At 44.5% G+C, this 17,215-nt stretch overlaps 1 protein-coding gene across 3 annotated transcripts in view; it reads right to left on the reverse strand.

Annotated features, from left to right (window-relative positions):
• MPPE1 (metallophosphoesterase 1) overlaps nucleotides 1–17,215 on the reverse strand; it is a 125,551-nt gene that overhangs the window by 31,699 nt on the left and 76,637 nt on the right. For 2 of the 3 annotated variants that reach the window (XM_083187668.1, XM_083187667.1), the window contains exon 8: nucleotides 2,849–2,971. The exons of the other annotated variant lie outside the window; for it this stretch is intronic. In XM_083187668.1, the coding sequence (XP_083043794.1) occupies nucleotides 2,849–2,971 (123 nt within the window). The remainder of the gene's footprint in view (nucleotides 1–2,848; nucleotides 2,972–17,215) is intronic. 3 annotated transcript variants of the gene reach the window in all.

A 17,215-nucleotide genomic window follows, 5' to 3' on the forward strand; every position in this document is an offset into this window, starting at 1 on the left:
TTATCATAATTTTTTGTCCCAGTGGTAGCACACCCCCAAGCGTTACACAATAAATTTGTATATAGAGCTAACGGGGGGTCTCTCTCTATCCCATATTTGTGTAAATATTGAGATTTGTCCTGTGCGATTTGACCCACCCACAATCTCTATTGGTTAAATCAGTTTATTCTGTCACAGCACACTATTAGCCTGCACGAGTACTCATACTGCATAGTTCACCCACAGTTAGCAGTACCAAAGCGCAGGTCTCCATACCCCCTGCTCCCAAACATTCCTGTTGGCGGTAGTTGCCAGTGAGCTTTTACAGTATATGGATTAAGCTGTAAACGTAGTGTCTGTTTTTTACTTCGGTCGAGGTTGAAGATGGAGCATACCATCAAGCAATGATATGCAAACAAGTTTTGTGTTAAACAGGAAAATCGGGTACCAAGATGCTTTCCATTCTTCAAAAAGCCTTTGGGGAGGAATCCTTTTCAAAGGCGCACATTTACCGCCGGTTTAAATTCTTCAAGGACAGCAGAGAAGACAAAAGAGGAACCACACTCTGGACGTCCTTCAACAAGTCGAAATTAGCAAAATGTTTCAGTTTCCCATAAACGTTTGAAGCGTGTGCAAAGTGAGCCTAATTTTTATTTTTTGATAGTGATAATAGGTGATTTTTGCGCTTTGCTTTTTGGTATCCAGAGTGTACGCAAAGTGGCACACACCATCCTCGTCTCGCCCAATAAAGGGCCGAATGAGCAAATCAAAGACCAAATCCTTACTTGAAGGGTGTGGTCTACGGAAGCGGGACCATTTGTCTACAGCAAAAAGATAAACCATCATTAGGTAGACACCATTAGTTAGACATGCCGAAAGGCCGACATGCCGAAAGGCCGACATGCCGAAAGGTCGACATGGGGTTTTTCACTGCTTTTTGACCTAAATTCGACATGGACAGTTTGTAGTGAACCGCAGCCCCTCGCATCGCACACTATTTTATTCTCACACCACGCCCTAGTGGATGGTAGGGCATGAAATACCGCCTGTCGGCACAAAAAAAACTGTGAAAAAACCCATGTCGACATTTTGACTGTCGACCTAGACACTGTCGACCTAATGGCAGTGTCGACCTAATGGCATGTCTAACTAATGGTGTCTACCTAATGGTTGTCTATCTTTTTGCTGTAGACAAATAGTCCGGATACCGTGGTCTACAAGGAATTTCTACCTACCAGCCAAATAGTCAACGATGCATTTTATAACCTACCTGTATGTTTTTCGATTGTGGGAGGAAACTGGAGTATCCAGAGTAAACCCACGCAAGCACAGGGAGAATATACAAACGCCACACAGTTAAGGCCATGGTGGGAATCGAACTTATGACCTCAGCGCTGTGAAGCAGAAATGCTAACCATGCTGCCTTGATTCAGATTTGTAAATAAAGCAAGTAACTGTGTGTAGAACAAACCTTGTTAGGCAAGGGGATAAAATAAAAAAAAATTCTGTGCTGGGTAAATACTGGCTGCATGTAGTTCACATATATCAGACAGCTTCATTTTTACAATGCAATTTAGATTTCAGTTTGGACTCACTCCACAGAAATCTAAAATCCCCACTTGCAGTGCAACAATGGTTTCGCCCAGTTGCTTGCTTGTTTTTGCAAATCAGAATCAAGTTTTTTAACCTTTTCAAGTCCATCGTCTAGTCAGGCTCAACAGCCTTAGAGCTAGTAGCAGATCCAATGGTGAGTCACTTTAAGATAAGATTAACTTCGTTCAACGTAGACCATTTTCTGAATTAAATAAATCCAAACATTTAAACCAGACTCTGAATTGCAAAAATAAATAAAAAATTTGTACTGCAAAAGGTTAAACCACCTGAGCCTGTTCAATATGGTGAGTGCATAGACCCCAAAGCTTCTTACGCATGGACATATGTATGTGCAATGCCACTTCAAACTGGGGAAAGTCTGTTGTACAAGGTGCCAGATTCAGATCTGTATGCAAACCGGTCAGGTTATGGACAAATCCAATGGTTGTCTGCACATGTGCAGAAGGAGGTCCTGCAAAGTGGCTCACATTCCACTTTAGCTCTACAGTTTGGAGGGTGAAGTGGGGAGGCAATCAAGACCGTTCTTTCATAGGTATGCCAAGCTTAAGCCCTGAAACGTTGAACACAAACGTCCTGGACCAGGCAGAGCGGTTCAGACGATCAGCATACTTTCCTACCCTACCAGAATGGCCAGGAGGCTCCTGAAAATTGTATCCCCCTCCCGGCCCCCCCGGATGGTCGGCAATTTTCCCACATCGCCCTGCAACCCCCTTCCCTGCTGCACCAAATACTGGGGTTTCGCTAGTCCATGACGAGGGACTTGTGAATTGTTGTGTTTGATGGCCAAAGGTTTCTTGACGTCAGCCTGGTCCTGTCCCCCCGACAAGTATTATCTGGTCTCCTCTGGGGGCTTCTCCCGGGGAGGAAGAAAAAAAAAAGTAGGCAAGTATGAAGATCAGTCTGTGCAAAATGTATCTTCCACAGACTGATTGTGATGATGATCTGATGATGTGTTTTCAGACAAACACTCAGATCGCTGATGCATTACTTTTCTTTTTTAGAAGGCAAATTACTTTTTCATTAGAGTATGTTAAACTCTGTACACTGAACGCTAGTATCAGTCCCTACGTGTAAGGTGACCCTAGTCTTATACACACACAACAGAGCAACTCTATAATTCAGCATGGACACAACCAGGCATCATGGATTACTTATTTACTACATAAAGTTCAAGATCTTTCATGCTGCGTCACTCATCGGTATTGACCATGCGGACTACACTTTAAAAACAATAGGCAATGGCTCAGTCTCCAACCTTTTGGGAAGCATCCTGTGAGAGAACATCATATTTCTCTTTAAACAAAACCTTCTTTTCTTCTAGAGAAGCAGAGTCTTCACCGGTACAGTCAGAATCACTTTTCCTATACAGTGGATAATGCTAAAAAAAAAAAAAAATGAATGAGGGCTCACAAATGTATAGATTTGTGTTATTGCTTTTATAGTCAGTCCAACAGCATTGGCAGGTATTCAATGCTGTTTGCGAGTGGTGACAGCGAGCAGGGCTTCCTGCTCGCTGTCACCACTTACCCTGACAGCATTCAACACACCCTCCGCATACGCCAATTCCCCCTCGCTCCGTTTTTTGAGCGAGGGAGAATTGGCGGATGCGGCTCCAGAAGCAGCGAGACTCGCGGCTAAAAACTGCGAGTTTTCTGCAGTAGCCGCGGGTCTCGCTGTTCTGGGGAATTCTCGCCGTCCTGTGACGGCGAGGATTTCCCCAGAACGTTGAATAGAGCGAGCGGCTGACGCGGGGGTTAAACAGCGAGGATCGCTGGTTTTCTGCAATCCTCGCTGTTTAACCCCCTCGCCGGCCGCTTGCTGCAGCATTGAATACACCCCAGTTAGTAAGAGCTAACGGATAGCTCCGCTGAAATGTCAAGGAACGGAACATTTCCAAAAAATTTGTGACATTATGCTGCCGATTTTTAATTTGCTATTAGTGTATGAAGAACTGTATTCAAGATTATTTTATGTCACAAAAGAAAAAAAGGTATAAAGTCACATATTAAGCATAACGATGTATGGCAGGAGTCACTGGTACCATATATAAGCAACATTATGCTAATATAAAATAATAATCCTAACAGTACACCACTTTTGGAAAAAAGAGAAAACTTTTGGAAAAACGATCAATCAAATCAGTAAATAGGCAAAAGACTGAAGAACATTTCTTTTATATTTCATGTTAATAACCCCACTCCTTATGTTTGGTGCTCCCCCCCCCCCCTCATCTTTTACATACAATATGCCCAACTACCTCCACCCCCCACCCCCATTCCCCATCCTTGTATCTCTTACAATAACAGTACTTAAATGAACTTTTGTACGGTATGTGAGTAGGGGCTACTAGTCCTGGAAGTTAGGATCAATGGCCGGCTCTGCTTCTCTGGCTTGCTGCACTCCGCATGCAGTACTCTATGCTTGCAGGGGCAGGGGCCAGAACAGGCTGGATTAGGCAGAGTAAATGGAGATTGGGCCAGCTCAGGCACGCTGCTACTGTAGGTGTTTATTTCTAGTTTGTTGAGGCCGTGGATCCTAGGCACCCAGCTTGAAGATTATGAAGGTAGGTGGCCGACAGAGTGTGTCTGTGCACAAGAGGCTCACCCCGTATGCACGAATATGTTGCAGTCACACTATAAGCTTCCACTGCACCTGCGGCATTATGGGCCTGATTCTGGTTGACTCGATAAGCTGCAAACAACGCAGTTTACAGAGTGCCAGAGCAGCCCACCCTGCACCGCCGATTCCCCCCACTCCCATGGGAGGGGATGGGTACCGAAGACACATCCCCTCGCATGTGTCCGATGCAGGAGAAATCATTCAATGGTCACCGACCGTCAAATGATTTCTGGCAAAAAAAACTCAGTGGAACGGACTTATTTACGTGTGCCGGGACGAAGACAGGGCAGGCGGCCTAGGTCCTGTGACCTCAGCCACCCGCCCTGGCACACATCAGCCTGCCCGCATTCCCATGGGAACACCCAGCATTTTCATGGGGACTCCCATGGAGCACTGGGCATTCCCATGGGTGACACCTGTCCCTGCACACTCCTGGCACGTCCCGATCCCTGCAAACAGTTTGGCGACTATGCAAGTCGCCAAAGCCGTGCACAAAGGGGACCTGCACATGCGCATATGCTATGTGATCTTTGCTGAACATCGGGCGGCAGAGGGAAGAAGGTGGGTGGACGACTGGCCAAGAGAAAGGGGCGAGTGGCATCTGTGCAGGGGAGGATTTCAAGAGGCCCATTCACGGATCCCTAAGGACCTGCTGTGCCCTAGATGAGCGCTTAGGTTGCCTAGCGGTGAATCCAGCCAAGCTTACCTACAAGTGTGTTCGGCTGTGTTGTGTGCTGTTGTGAGGTGTGGGAGCGTAAAGTGTATGGAAATATTAATAAGAATATGGTAGATATACCGGAGATCCTTTATCTGATCTAACTCCCTTCTTCGGTTTGTCCTCCACAGGTAACTTGGAATCATACTCCTAATATCCCTGCGTATTGAATGAATAACTTATATTGGGGCAGATGTGTCAACCTGCCTATAACGTTTTTTAAATAACGAGTCCCGCTTCGCCAGCATAACGTGGAGAAGCGGGCAAACTTTATAGGCAGATGTATTAACCCCCCTCCCCCCAAGCCGATAAGGAGAGCCGTTATGCCCAGCGTGAATGGCTCTCCTTATCGGCGCCCCGCGCATGCGCTCTCGTGGCACACACACCCCCCCCCCGGCCGCCTTTCTGGGCATGCGGGAGATCCGCTAAAACCGCAAGATCTCCAGCACAGCCCAAGCCAGAAGCAGGGCTAGCTTTGTCCCCACAGTGGGGGATAGGACAACGCTAGCCCTGTGCTGGAGAAGCGTCCGGGGCGATTTAACGCCTGGGCGGCTGTTAATACATCTCCCCGGCCGCTAATCACTGGGGGGGATTGCAGGGACAGCCCCGCCGAGCGTTAGTCGGCGGGCTGTCACTAGCGCACGTTAGGTGCGCTAGTAATACATTGGGTAAACTTAATCACCCCCCCAGTTAGCCAGCGTTAAGTGCCGAAATGCACTTAACGCTGGTTAGTACATCTGCCCCATTATTTTTAATTTTTAGTCTGTATTTGGGCAGGAAGGGATTGTGTATTATTGGGGGTATATTGGACTTTCCCTAGTCACACTTTGCAGCAAACCTTTTGCTCTGGGTGGGGCTATCAACTTCTGAAATACCCCAAACATACTGCTATCAACATTCAACAGTGAGTTTAGGACTTTACCACCTCCAACACATCCTCATGCACAGCCTGGACAGCCCTCACTGAACTCCCTATCTGCAGGTCTCTAAGACCTATGCTCATAGCCATTGGTTTCTGTTTAACCTAATATCACTAGTCACATTTTCACTGTAACCATTTCAGTGTGCCACATTCCACATCAGTTCTCTCTGCACTGTATATGTCCCTCTACACTCTGCACTGTATATGTCCCTCTACACCTGCTTCTCTCTCTCTGCACTGTATATGTCCCTCTACACCTGCTTCTCTCTCTGCACTGTATATGTCCCTCTACACCTGCTTCTCTCTCTCTGCACTGTATATGACCCTCTTCTCACTCACTTCCTTATAGCTCAGCCGTATTGTGTACTAAGAATTGTCCTGCCAATTGTTAATTGCGCACGGTTTGAGTTCTTTGGTTGCTGTTCTGTTTAGTTCTGTATACCCTGTACTGTTCTAATGTGTTCTATATGTACGGTTATGCGTACCACTTGTGGCGCCTTTATAAATAATAATAATAACCATAATAATAATAATAATAAGTCACCATCCACCTTCTTAAAAACCGTGCCTTTTGCCTTTTCTATTTATAGTTTTTATGACTGTTGTGGGGTGTATCCAGTGGCAGCCCATAACTAATTGTAGGAGTGGGGCTGCCAGTTGCCCCGATGCCAGCACCCCACACACACTGCTGCCTTGCTGATGCTCCCCGTAGCTGCAATGCAGATGATAGGCCCCGGGACCGGCACATGCGCAATATCTTTAGTACTGCGCATGCGCATACCCCCAGGTTCTATGAGCTGCTTAGACTGCAGTCCATAGAAGTCAAAAAGGCCTTGGGTGACTGGCAGATCTGACTTCCAATAGAAAGTCACTGCCAGTCACAGTAAAGTCAGTGCAGTCTCAAGGACTGAATCTGGCTTCACTACAGTGACTGATTTTACCTAGGGGGGCTGCAGTCCATAGGTAAAAACAGGCACTGGGTGTATCCAATTAGCCTTGGAGAAACATCAGGAGTGAAAAACTGATGCTTTGTTATTTTTCCCTGCTGGAAAAGAGGGCTGCTATCGAGGTTTAGGTTTCGCCTGTTTGAGGCAAGTGAAACAAACTCCCAAAAAAGCTTCGGTACGAGGTTCCAAACCCCCCTTAATCTTGAATTCTGGCTACTCTCCCACACTTCTTCTTAAACATCTTAACAAAGCAGAAAGAGCTGTGATACTGGTCCATTGACGGTTTCCAGATCCTCGCACGATTTGGGAATGGTTACAGAGAATAGAGTTCTATAGAGCCATGGAAGATAGTCAGAAATCGAGGTGCGCGTTCGCATTTGCGCATGCGTCTGCGTTCCACACCAGCTCGTGGGTACTCTCCATGGCAGGATCTGAGTGGAATTACCCTGAACTCTTGCCAGCGTCCCACGCTGGTCCCAGGCCGTGCCCACGTCACATGGGCGCCGCCATGACACCTGCAATCACATGACTCTGTTGCCCAATGATTTCCCTGTGACCTTAAAACTCTGACCTGTGCACTGACCCATGTGACCAAAGGTGTGCACAGGTACTTCCTGGACTTAACTGCTGCTGCAACTTGCAGTCAATCACAGGCCAGCAGGGGGGATATAGCTGAGGCCTGTGGCCCATTTTACATGCCTTGAACAACTTGTCTGATCCTTGTGTGTATCCAGTCCTCAGCGTTCCAAAGCTCCAGGGGCGAAATGCAATAGTGGTCGTTTTTTTTACACATGTGCGATTTTTGGTCAAAAAACGGCCGAAATTGCACATTTTCCAAAAATCGCACATGTAATAGGGTGCGATTTGCGGCAAAAAAATCACACTTTTACCGCGAAAATGCGCACATTTTAACCTGGCGTTTTTTTACACACACTAGAAATCGTATCCAGATGTTTTCCCATTATAAAGTATGTAAATCGCATATGTAATAGGGTTCGATTTCCAAAATAGCATGTGTCAGCTTACCAAAAATCCCAAAAATAGACTAGCTTAAAAGGCAGGCGATTTTAATGTCGGCATGTTTGCAAATGTGAAAAACGAATTGCTCACACCACCCCTATAAATATGACAGTGTGGCTTTGAGCTTGTGGTGTTGGAGCTGCCCAGGAGGATGGTGCAGGGCCAGAACCAGGTGCCCATTCCACTTCGTGCTGCACGGACTTACCGTACAAGGTCTACCTAGCCTTCCTCTCAGATCAAGAGGTTGTGCAGATGTTTAGGCTGACTCACACAAACCTCTTGAACCTATATGAGCAGGTGAGGGATGATTTGGAGCCTTTGGCTGGTAGTAATTATGCAGTGCCTGGACTGCATAAATTAATGTGCGCCCTGTACTTCTTTGCTACTGGGTCATTCCAGTCAGTAAGCTCCTGGTCACTGGGGATCACACAGGCCACTTTCTCCAGACATTTGACTCAAGTGCTATCTGCCTTAAAGAAGCGGTGGCGAACATATATTTCATTTCCACGCTCAGAGTCCGAGTAGCAGGACCTGAAGGTGGCTTTCTATCAGCTCTCAGCATTTCCTAATGTGCTGGGAGCCATAGATTGCACCCACATTGAGATACGGGAACCGCACAGGAGGGGGTACGTGTTTGTGAATAGACATGGCCATCACTCCCTCAATGTGCAGGTGGTGGCCGATGCGAACATGCGTATTCTCAGTGTGTTGGCAGGCTACCCCGGGTCCTGCCATGACTCCTATATACTGAGTCAGTCTTCCCTCTATGCCAAATTCTATCGAGGAGACATGCCAGAGGGATGGCGACTACGGAATATCACTTCACTTAACATGTACAGTGTTCTGCTGCTTTATGTAAGTATGCAGGCCATGATGGACCCTGAGCCAAACACATTGTACTGTATAGCCTACATAACATACTGCTTATGTTGCTGTAGTGTTTGCATGGCTGCACTGTACTTCTCTGCTAGCTGGACTTACAAACACAGATGGAATGTTGCTATGGGCAACCACTGCTAAGCCTTTCCTTTGCTTTACCATGTTTAACAACATACCAGTTAGTATATGATTGGATACCCATAGCACCATCCCATGTGAACTGACTCATCGTACTAATTTCTCACTTTTTTTTTTTTTTACATGGAAGCAACCTCACATGCTTAATGCTGTTGTGTTGCACCTGTGCATGTGTATGCAGGCCCAAACATTATTGTGAATGTGATCCTGAGTGACAATATTATTTACTATATACATGTTTTAGAAATTCATATACACATTGCCTCATATGATGATGCACAGGCACAGTGTTGTAGTCAGACATTTCAGAAACACCAATTTGTTTCTTATAATGGGATATGTGTTTGAAAGCACGGGTTCTTACCGGTAATACGCTTTCCTCTACTCCACCATGGCAGCCAACATATGGGTTTTCTCCCCTATAGGTCCCCTATTTCTCCCCTACCTGGAAAGGAAAGAAAAGACACCTCCCCTATATAAGGACCTCCCCTTCTAGGCTCAGTGTCTTTCAATTCTCAGCTTCAATAATATACGTACATAACATTATCATATAATCATATGAGTGGGAATAACGTTGCCATGGTGGAGTAGAGGAAAACGTATTACCGGTAAGAATCCGTACTTTCCTCTACCTCCCCATGGCAGCCAACATATGGGTAATACACTAGCAGTTACTTCACTGGGTGGGTTAACTTATATATTAAGTATAGAATTTAAATTCGTAAAAGGATACAAGGTTCAATTTCATCTTCTCCTATTCCACCGGATAATTAGTTTCTTATCCAGTTTTACTTCTCTCTTTCTTCTTTTTCTTTTATTACAGCACTTAATATCTTTCGTCCAAATCTAGCATCACTTGATGAGCCCACATCCACTCTATAATGTCTCGTGAATGTGTGAGCTGAGGCCCAACACGCTGCTTTGCACAGTTCATCTATAGAGGATTCTCCTTTCTCGGCCCATGATTCTGCCACTGCTCTGGTCGAATGAGCTTTGATCCCTCTACGTGGATCTAGGTTTTTAATTTTACAGGCCTGTGTTATGCAATTTTTAATCCATCTGGCTAAAGTCGTTTTTGTAGCCCCTAATCCTTTGTTCCTGCCTTCTGTCACTAAGAAGAGTCTTTTGGTCTTCCTCCAAGACTCTACCCTATCAAGGTATACTTTTAGAGCTCTTTTGGCATCCAGACTATGTAACCTGGCTTCCTTGTCATTTCTAGGTTTGACGCAAAAGGATGGCAACACAATTTCCTGATTAATATGGAACTGAGAGACTACTTTAGGCAAAAAATGTGGGTTTGTCTTAACCCAACCTTTTCCTCGTAGAAATGGTTCTTCCGCCCACGGGGCCTGCAATAACATATTTTGATTTACAAAATAAAAATTCTTATTTTGACTTCTTGATGCAATTCTTCTCATGTCTGTTGTTGTATATCACATACAGTTGACATATCAAATATTTAGTTGCACATATATCGCTTGAAAACATCAGAACAAATAAGACGTAACGAAAAATGACAATATAATAATGCTCTCTCCCCCATGACCCCCACCCTCCCCGCAGCTATTTCGGTACTATTGCCCAAGATCTATTGGAGGATCTTCTGCCAAAGACCGCAGTAGAAACCAGGATGTATGTTTCATGCTTTCCTGAATCTGCATCCTGATATCTATGGAAAGTGTGTTGATGTAACTTTCCCACATTTGAAAAAAAATTTCCACTCTAGACTCCTTGCTTAGGGACGTTTCCACCCAGTCCATTCTGAATTAATGGAATAATTTGCATTTAAATAATGGGAGAGACGGAGCGGATGTGGACGTCCACTCTTGCAGAATTGTTTTTCGGGCTGCTGCACTAATGGCCAAGAGTAGCCTTTAACCTCCTTTGCTTACTCTTAGATTTGGTGGGATTATACCTAGTATTGCCCATTCAGCAGTCAATGGAACATAATTCAGTAATTGAGATTTCACATACCTCCTTATTTGATTCCAGAATCCCCTCACTACCGGGCATGCCCAAAAGCAGTGGTAAAGATCCGTCTCCAACTCCCCACACCTGTAACATGCGCTGGTTTCTTTGTTACCCATAAGATAACTCCTATGGGGAGATATATACGCTCCGTGGTAGATATTGAGGAACATTTCAACATACATAGTTGAAGATATTGTCGTACAGGATTTGATTAACGCCTTAACAAGATCTTCTGCTTCATAATCTGGAAACTTTGAGGTCCACTGCGTCATTCCCGTCCCTGACTTGGAGTAATCCAATATAGTCCTGAAGTGCTGATAGTAACGAGTTATAGCCTTTTTTTCCAAAGGGCCTTGGAGCAACATAGTATCTATTGGATTACTCCAATCGCCATTAGAGAACTGACGGATAACCGAACTAAGGTAGTGTTTAACCTGTAAGAAGGCCAGGGGATATCCCAACAGACAAGGATATTTTTCCACCGCCTCCATGTATGTCAATATTTTATGCGATGGTCGATCTACCAAGGCACTAAGGGGCAGATTTATTAAGCTTGGAGAAGAGATAAACTGGAGATAATGCGGAGAAAAGGTAAAAGTAGATAAAGCACAGCCAATCAACTGTGTTTGAAAAAGACAGTTGGGAGTTGATTGGCTGATACTTTATCTCATTTTACCTTTTCTCTGCGTTATCTCCAGTTTATCTCTTCTCCAAGCTTAATAAATCTGCCCCTATGTGTGGTGATCCCGCCTGCCCTCCAAATATTAAAAGGATATGCAGCCTTGCCATCTTGAAAGTCTGGATTATTCAAGAGTGGAAGGTGCAGTGACTTATATGAGTTGAGACCCTTTTGGCGTCTCACCCAATGCCACGTTTTCTTAGTGTTCCATAATAATGGATTTTCTTTTACATGCGAGGAGACCTCCTGATCGTGGAGATGTAAGAACGACATGAGACATCTCCCCTCTAACAGCTCCCTCTCCAGCGTAGTACATGTGTAACCCTCACATCCCGACACCCAGTCGGAAACGTATCGAAACATTGCTGCCTTGTTATACTGCCTTATATCTGGGAGGCCGACTCAGGCTCAGTTTGGGCCTTCCCCCTCTCCATATGAAATCCCTAAAGTTTTGGTTAAGGGTTTTTATATCTTTTGGGGAGATAAATAATGGTAACGCCTGCAGTGGATACATTATTCTTGGGAATGATACCATTTTAAATTGGTAAATTCTTCCAACTTTCCAGCTCCCTATATATTTGCTGGAACAGGGGGGGTATAATTTAGTCTATAAAAATTTAATAACTGACGGGGTATCTGAGTTCCTAAATATGTAAGCGAGTCAGTTGCCCATTTTATGGAGACATTTTCTAGGAATTCACGAGGGAAAGGTTTGGCAGTTAAAGAAAGGGCTATAGATTTATTCATGTTGATTGCAAAACCTGATACCTCTTCAAAGATCCTAAATAAGTCAAAAATATGGGCAAGGGACTCTAATGGGTTTGAAATATATAAAAGCACATCATCCGCAAATGCGGTTAATTTGACTACCTTGGTACCCACAGATATTCCTTTAAAAGGTTGTGTCAGATTCCAAGAGGCACAGAAAGGGGTCTAATGTTAAATTGAATAGTAACGGCGATAGGGGGCATCCCTGTCGGGTTCCCCTATGCATTTCCACAGGCGCACTACACGTACCATTAACTATGATTCTAGTCATAGGTGATGTGTATAAATATTTCATAGAGTTGATAAAAATTTCGTTAAATCCTCTTTTTTCAAGGGTCATAATAAGATGAGGCCAAAGACCTGTGTCAAAAGCCTTGACTGTGTCTAGACTCAGTAGAATGTTATTATGTGTCTTTGCTAAAGATGACGCTGCCACTGCAGCAATTGCTGTCCTTATGCCCCTTACAGAGTGCCTGCTGCGGATAAATCCTAATTGACTATATGAGATCAGGCTTGGGAGTACGCTCTGCATTCTGTTCGCTAATATTTTGGCTAAGAGCTTGATGTCAGTGTTAATTAGGCTGATCGGCCTGCGCGATTCTATTAGCTGGGGGTCTCTATGCAGCTTGGGTATTAGAACCGTATGGGTGTTCGTGAGGTGTGGGAACGGAGTACAATTTTGAAGGAGGTCATTGAATAACTCTACAAGAGCTGGGGCAACCTGATGCTGTAACATCTTAAAATATTCATTAGATAGGCCATCATGGCCGTTTTTCTTGCTTTTAAAAGTGTATTCACCACTTTACTTGAAAAACCTCTGTCTACCAGATTCTAGTTTCAACAACCACACCATCAAGTTTCAATGCCTCGGTTGTTGTTGAAAGTACCTCCACTGTTGTATGAGGCCCCCTTGATCTGGTAACTTCCATGGCTCTTCTATTGCCATCCTTGTCAATTTGGGAAACCAGGCCCTTCTCGGCCAGTATGGAAGAATGGCTATGACTGTTGCCTCTTCTCTCTGTATTTTGTTCACCAATCTCGGAATGACCGTAAATGGAGGGAACACATACATCAGCCCTGTCCCCCACTTGGATGTCAGGGTGTCAGTTTGCCAAGCTTCTTGTTCCCAATGTCTCGATATGAACACTGGTACTTTTGCATTGCTTTTTTTGCCATCAAGTCTATCTGTGGCCGACCCCAATGCTCCGCTATTATCTCAAACATTTCTCCTGGTCTTATTGGATTCCTGCTCAGTGCATACGCCAATTGATTTCTTTTCCCTGCAATGAACACTGCTGAAATACTTTGTACATGATGTTCTGCCCATGTCAGTACCTTTGTTGCTTCCTTCATCAGTTTTACGCTTCTTGTGCCACCTTGCCGATTTATATATGCGACTACAGCCTGGTTGTCCGACCTAACAATCATTTCTTTCTGCCACAACTGATTTTGGAAAGCTTGGCACGGCATCAGCATCACCCTCATTTCTCTTAAGTTCGAGTGGGCCCGGTATGTTCCATTCTCCTTGAGCTGTTATGCTTCCGCAAACTGCTCCCCATCCAGTCTGACTGGCATCTGTTGTAACTATCAGTTGGTCTTTCACCGCAAAGGATTTTCCCTGTCGCAGTCTGTCCATGTTCAACCACCATGTTAAGCTTGATCTTGCTTTTTCTGAAAGAGATATCCTTTGACTTAAATTCTTTCCATCTCCGTTCCACTGTGCGAGGAAACAGCTTTGTAGATCTCTTGTATGGAATCTTGCCCACTTGATCGTATCTAACGCCGCTACCATCAGACCTAGGATTTTTAAGCAATCTTCGGACCGCACTAATCTTTTTGCCAGGATGCCCAAGATCTCCTGTCTTAACTTGTTCCTCCTGACGGTCATGGATCTTGTATCTATCATAACCCCCAGAAATTTAACAACTGTTGTTGGTTTTAGATAACTTTTCTGCATGTTTATGAGCCATCCATGTTGTCCTAAGTAGTCGAAGACCTTTTTTGTATGAACTCTTGCTAAATCTTCTGATTTTGCCATGATAAGCAAGTCGTCCAAGTACGGCCATATTGTAATTCCCTCCTTTCTGAGTTTGGCTATTAATACCACAAGAACTTTGGTGAACGTCCTTGGGGATGTGGAAAGTCCAAACGGCAGTGCAGTGAACTGGTATGTGATCCCTCTTAGCTTGGATCTTAGATACTTCTGGTGTCCTTAAAAATTGGAATGTGCAGGTATGCATCTTTTAGGTCTATTATTGTGAGAAAGGAATTTTGTTTGATATCTGGTAGAATGGTCCTTACAGATTCCATCTTGAACTTCTGCACTCGAATGTAAGAGTTGAATCTCCTGAGGTCCAATATGGTTCTGAACCCCCATGATGCTTTCTTGACAACGAAAAATCTGGAATGCCATCCCTGACCTATTTGGTCCTTTGGCACCCTTTTCACCACACATTGAGCCATCATGGTTTGAAGGCTGCTTAGCAGCGCTTCTTTTTCCTTCTGACACACCGGAATAGGTGATTCCTCCATCCACTTTCCTGGTGTTGTAACAAATTCTATTCTGTATCCATCTGATACGATTTCTCGTACCCACCGGTCCTCCGTGGATCGTAGCTAGGCCTGTTTGAACCATAACAGCCTGCCTCCGACCTGGTCTCTGGCATCATTGTGACATTTGTCTGAAGGCAATTCTTCCTTTTTGCCTCTTTGTCCTCGAAAGGAATTTCTATTCCCAAACCAAGGCCTTCTATAGTTTCCTGGCCTGGCCTATATGCCCTGGCATCTTTAAAATCCATGGGTTGATAACGCTGTGTTCTATTAAACGGTTTCTTTATTCCTTTATCCTGTGGTAACCACACAGATTTCCCACCAGAAATTTTACTTATAATGCCATCCAATTTCGGTCCAAACAGATATTCCCCTTGAAATGGAAGGGATACCAAATTGTTTTTGACTGGGCGTTAGCTGCCCATGGTTTAAGCCACAATGCTCTGCGAACAACCGCTGAATTGGCGTTGGTTCTTTCTGCTAAGCGCACTGCATCCAAAGATGCATCACAAACAAATTCCACAGCCACTTGCATATTTTGCACTATTTTCAACAACTCAGACCTTTTTATGCCATCTAATAAGTCAGACTCTAGATCTTTACACCAGGACCTCAAAATTCTTGACGTTACTGCAATAGCAGATGCCACCTTGATAGCTGCCCCTGTTGTTTGCGCAAGTTCATCTCCATCTTTCTCTCCATGGAGTCCTTAAACACATTAGCATCCTCCAATGGGAGAGTGGTTTTTCTAGATATTCTTACAATTGCGGCTTCCACCTTAGGAGCCTCCTCCCATGCTTTAACCTGCTGTGCCTCAAATGGATACATTTTCGCGGCCCTTAGTGGGACTGCTACTTTTTTGTCCGGATGTGCCCATTCATCCTCCAACACTTCTTTTAGAGTTTTAGATAAAGGAAATGTCTTAGATTTCTTTATTTTATCTTTAAATAGCAAATCTTGTAATTTGCCTTCCTCTAGAGCAGTGTTTTTCAACCACTGTGCCGTGGCACACTAGTGTGCCTTGAGCTGTTCTCAAATGTGCCCTCAGATCTAGAGATGCCCAAACCAGTTTACAGCCACCACCAGTTCAGCTGTTATTTACTGGTCTCTTATTTTCATATAAAGGGCCAGTGTATTTTATTTGTGTTACCTGTGGGGACCAGTGTGATTGTTTGTTGTATGGGAGCCAATAGGTTTGTTTTTTTTCCTGTGGGGGCCAATGTGTTTTGCCCTGTGGGGATCTCATGGTGTGCCTTGGCAATTTAAAAATCTTATTTAGTGTGCCGCAAGGTAAAAAGGTTGAAAATCACTGCTCTAGAGTGTCCTCAATATTTAAGGATTTGTCAATTAGTCAATAAATTATCAAGCAAGTCTGGATTAAAATCCAGCTCAGATTTTTCATGCATAATTTCACCTTCCTCTATCTCCTCTTTTGTTATAAATGCTTGACCCTCAGCTGAATCATCCGATTCTTCTGACACTAGCTCTCTAGGCCTTTTTAAGGACATTTTAGCTACAGTAGGTCTTCTTTTGTTACAAATGTGTCAGCTAGGGCAGTTTTTAGCATAGACACCATCTCTGACATCTGAGACATTCCCATTTTCAGAGACCATTTGCATTTATCACAAATTGATCATGTGCATTTGTCGGGCAATATTTTATCGCATAGTGTGCATTTAGCTGTATGCAGTTTTTTGTGTTTAGCCTTTGTCCTTGATTGTCTCAGATCTACATATAAACAACAATCAAATATAAGTAACTGGTCATACTACACCCTTTCCGGCTTACCCTGATGTAGCTGGCTGCTTTCTCTCTTCCATTTATTGTACCAATGCTACTGACAATCTCTAATGCAAAGAGATATATATCACCAGTGCCCCCACAGCACCGCTGTTCACTGGGCCTTACCCAGTCTGTAGTATCACAGGAGTCTTCCTCAAACACCTCTTGGGGGAAGCAGGGTTTCTTAAATCTCCCCCGGGCTCCTCCTACAGGCTTTCCTCCTGCAGGCACCTCATGCCGGTATCCTGGCCGGCACCTTCCATGACGTCAAATGCCGGCTTCCTCGTGCTTGCCTGGCTGGCGCCATCTGCCCGAAGTCAGACGCCGGAGATGATGTCCGCTCTCTGCGCCACTTACTGACATCAGACGCTGCCGGGACCAACACGCTACCAGCCAGTTCCTGCAAGCAGTGACACACATTAACCTGACTCCAAAATCACACTAGAACAGATAAAAAAAATCACACATGCGCAGAAAATCGCACTTTCATGACTAAAAATCACACTTTACATGACCAAAAATCGCACAAAATCGCATGCGAACTGAAAATGCAAGTCAAAGATCGCACCCTATTACATTTGCGAATTTATTACAAAAAGTGTGATTTTTGCACATTCGATTTGAAGATGACC

The sequence above is a fragment of the Crinia signifera genome, chromosome 5 (genome assembly GCF_055691185.1).
Source record: "Crinia signifera chromosome 5, ASM5569118v1, whole genome shotgun sequence".
In the NCBI taxonomy this organism is placed as follows: domain Eukaryota; kingdom Metazoa; phylum Chordata; class Amphibia; order Anura; family Myobatrachidae; genus Crinia; species Crinia signifera.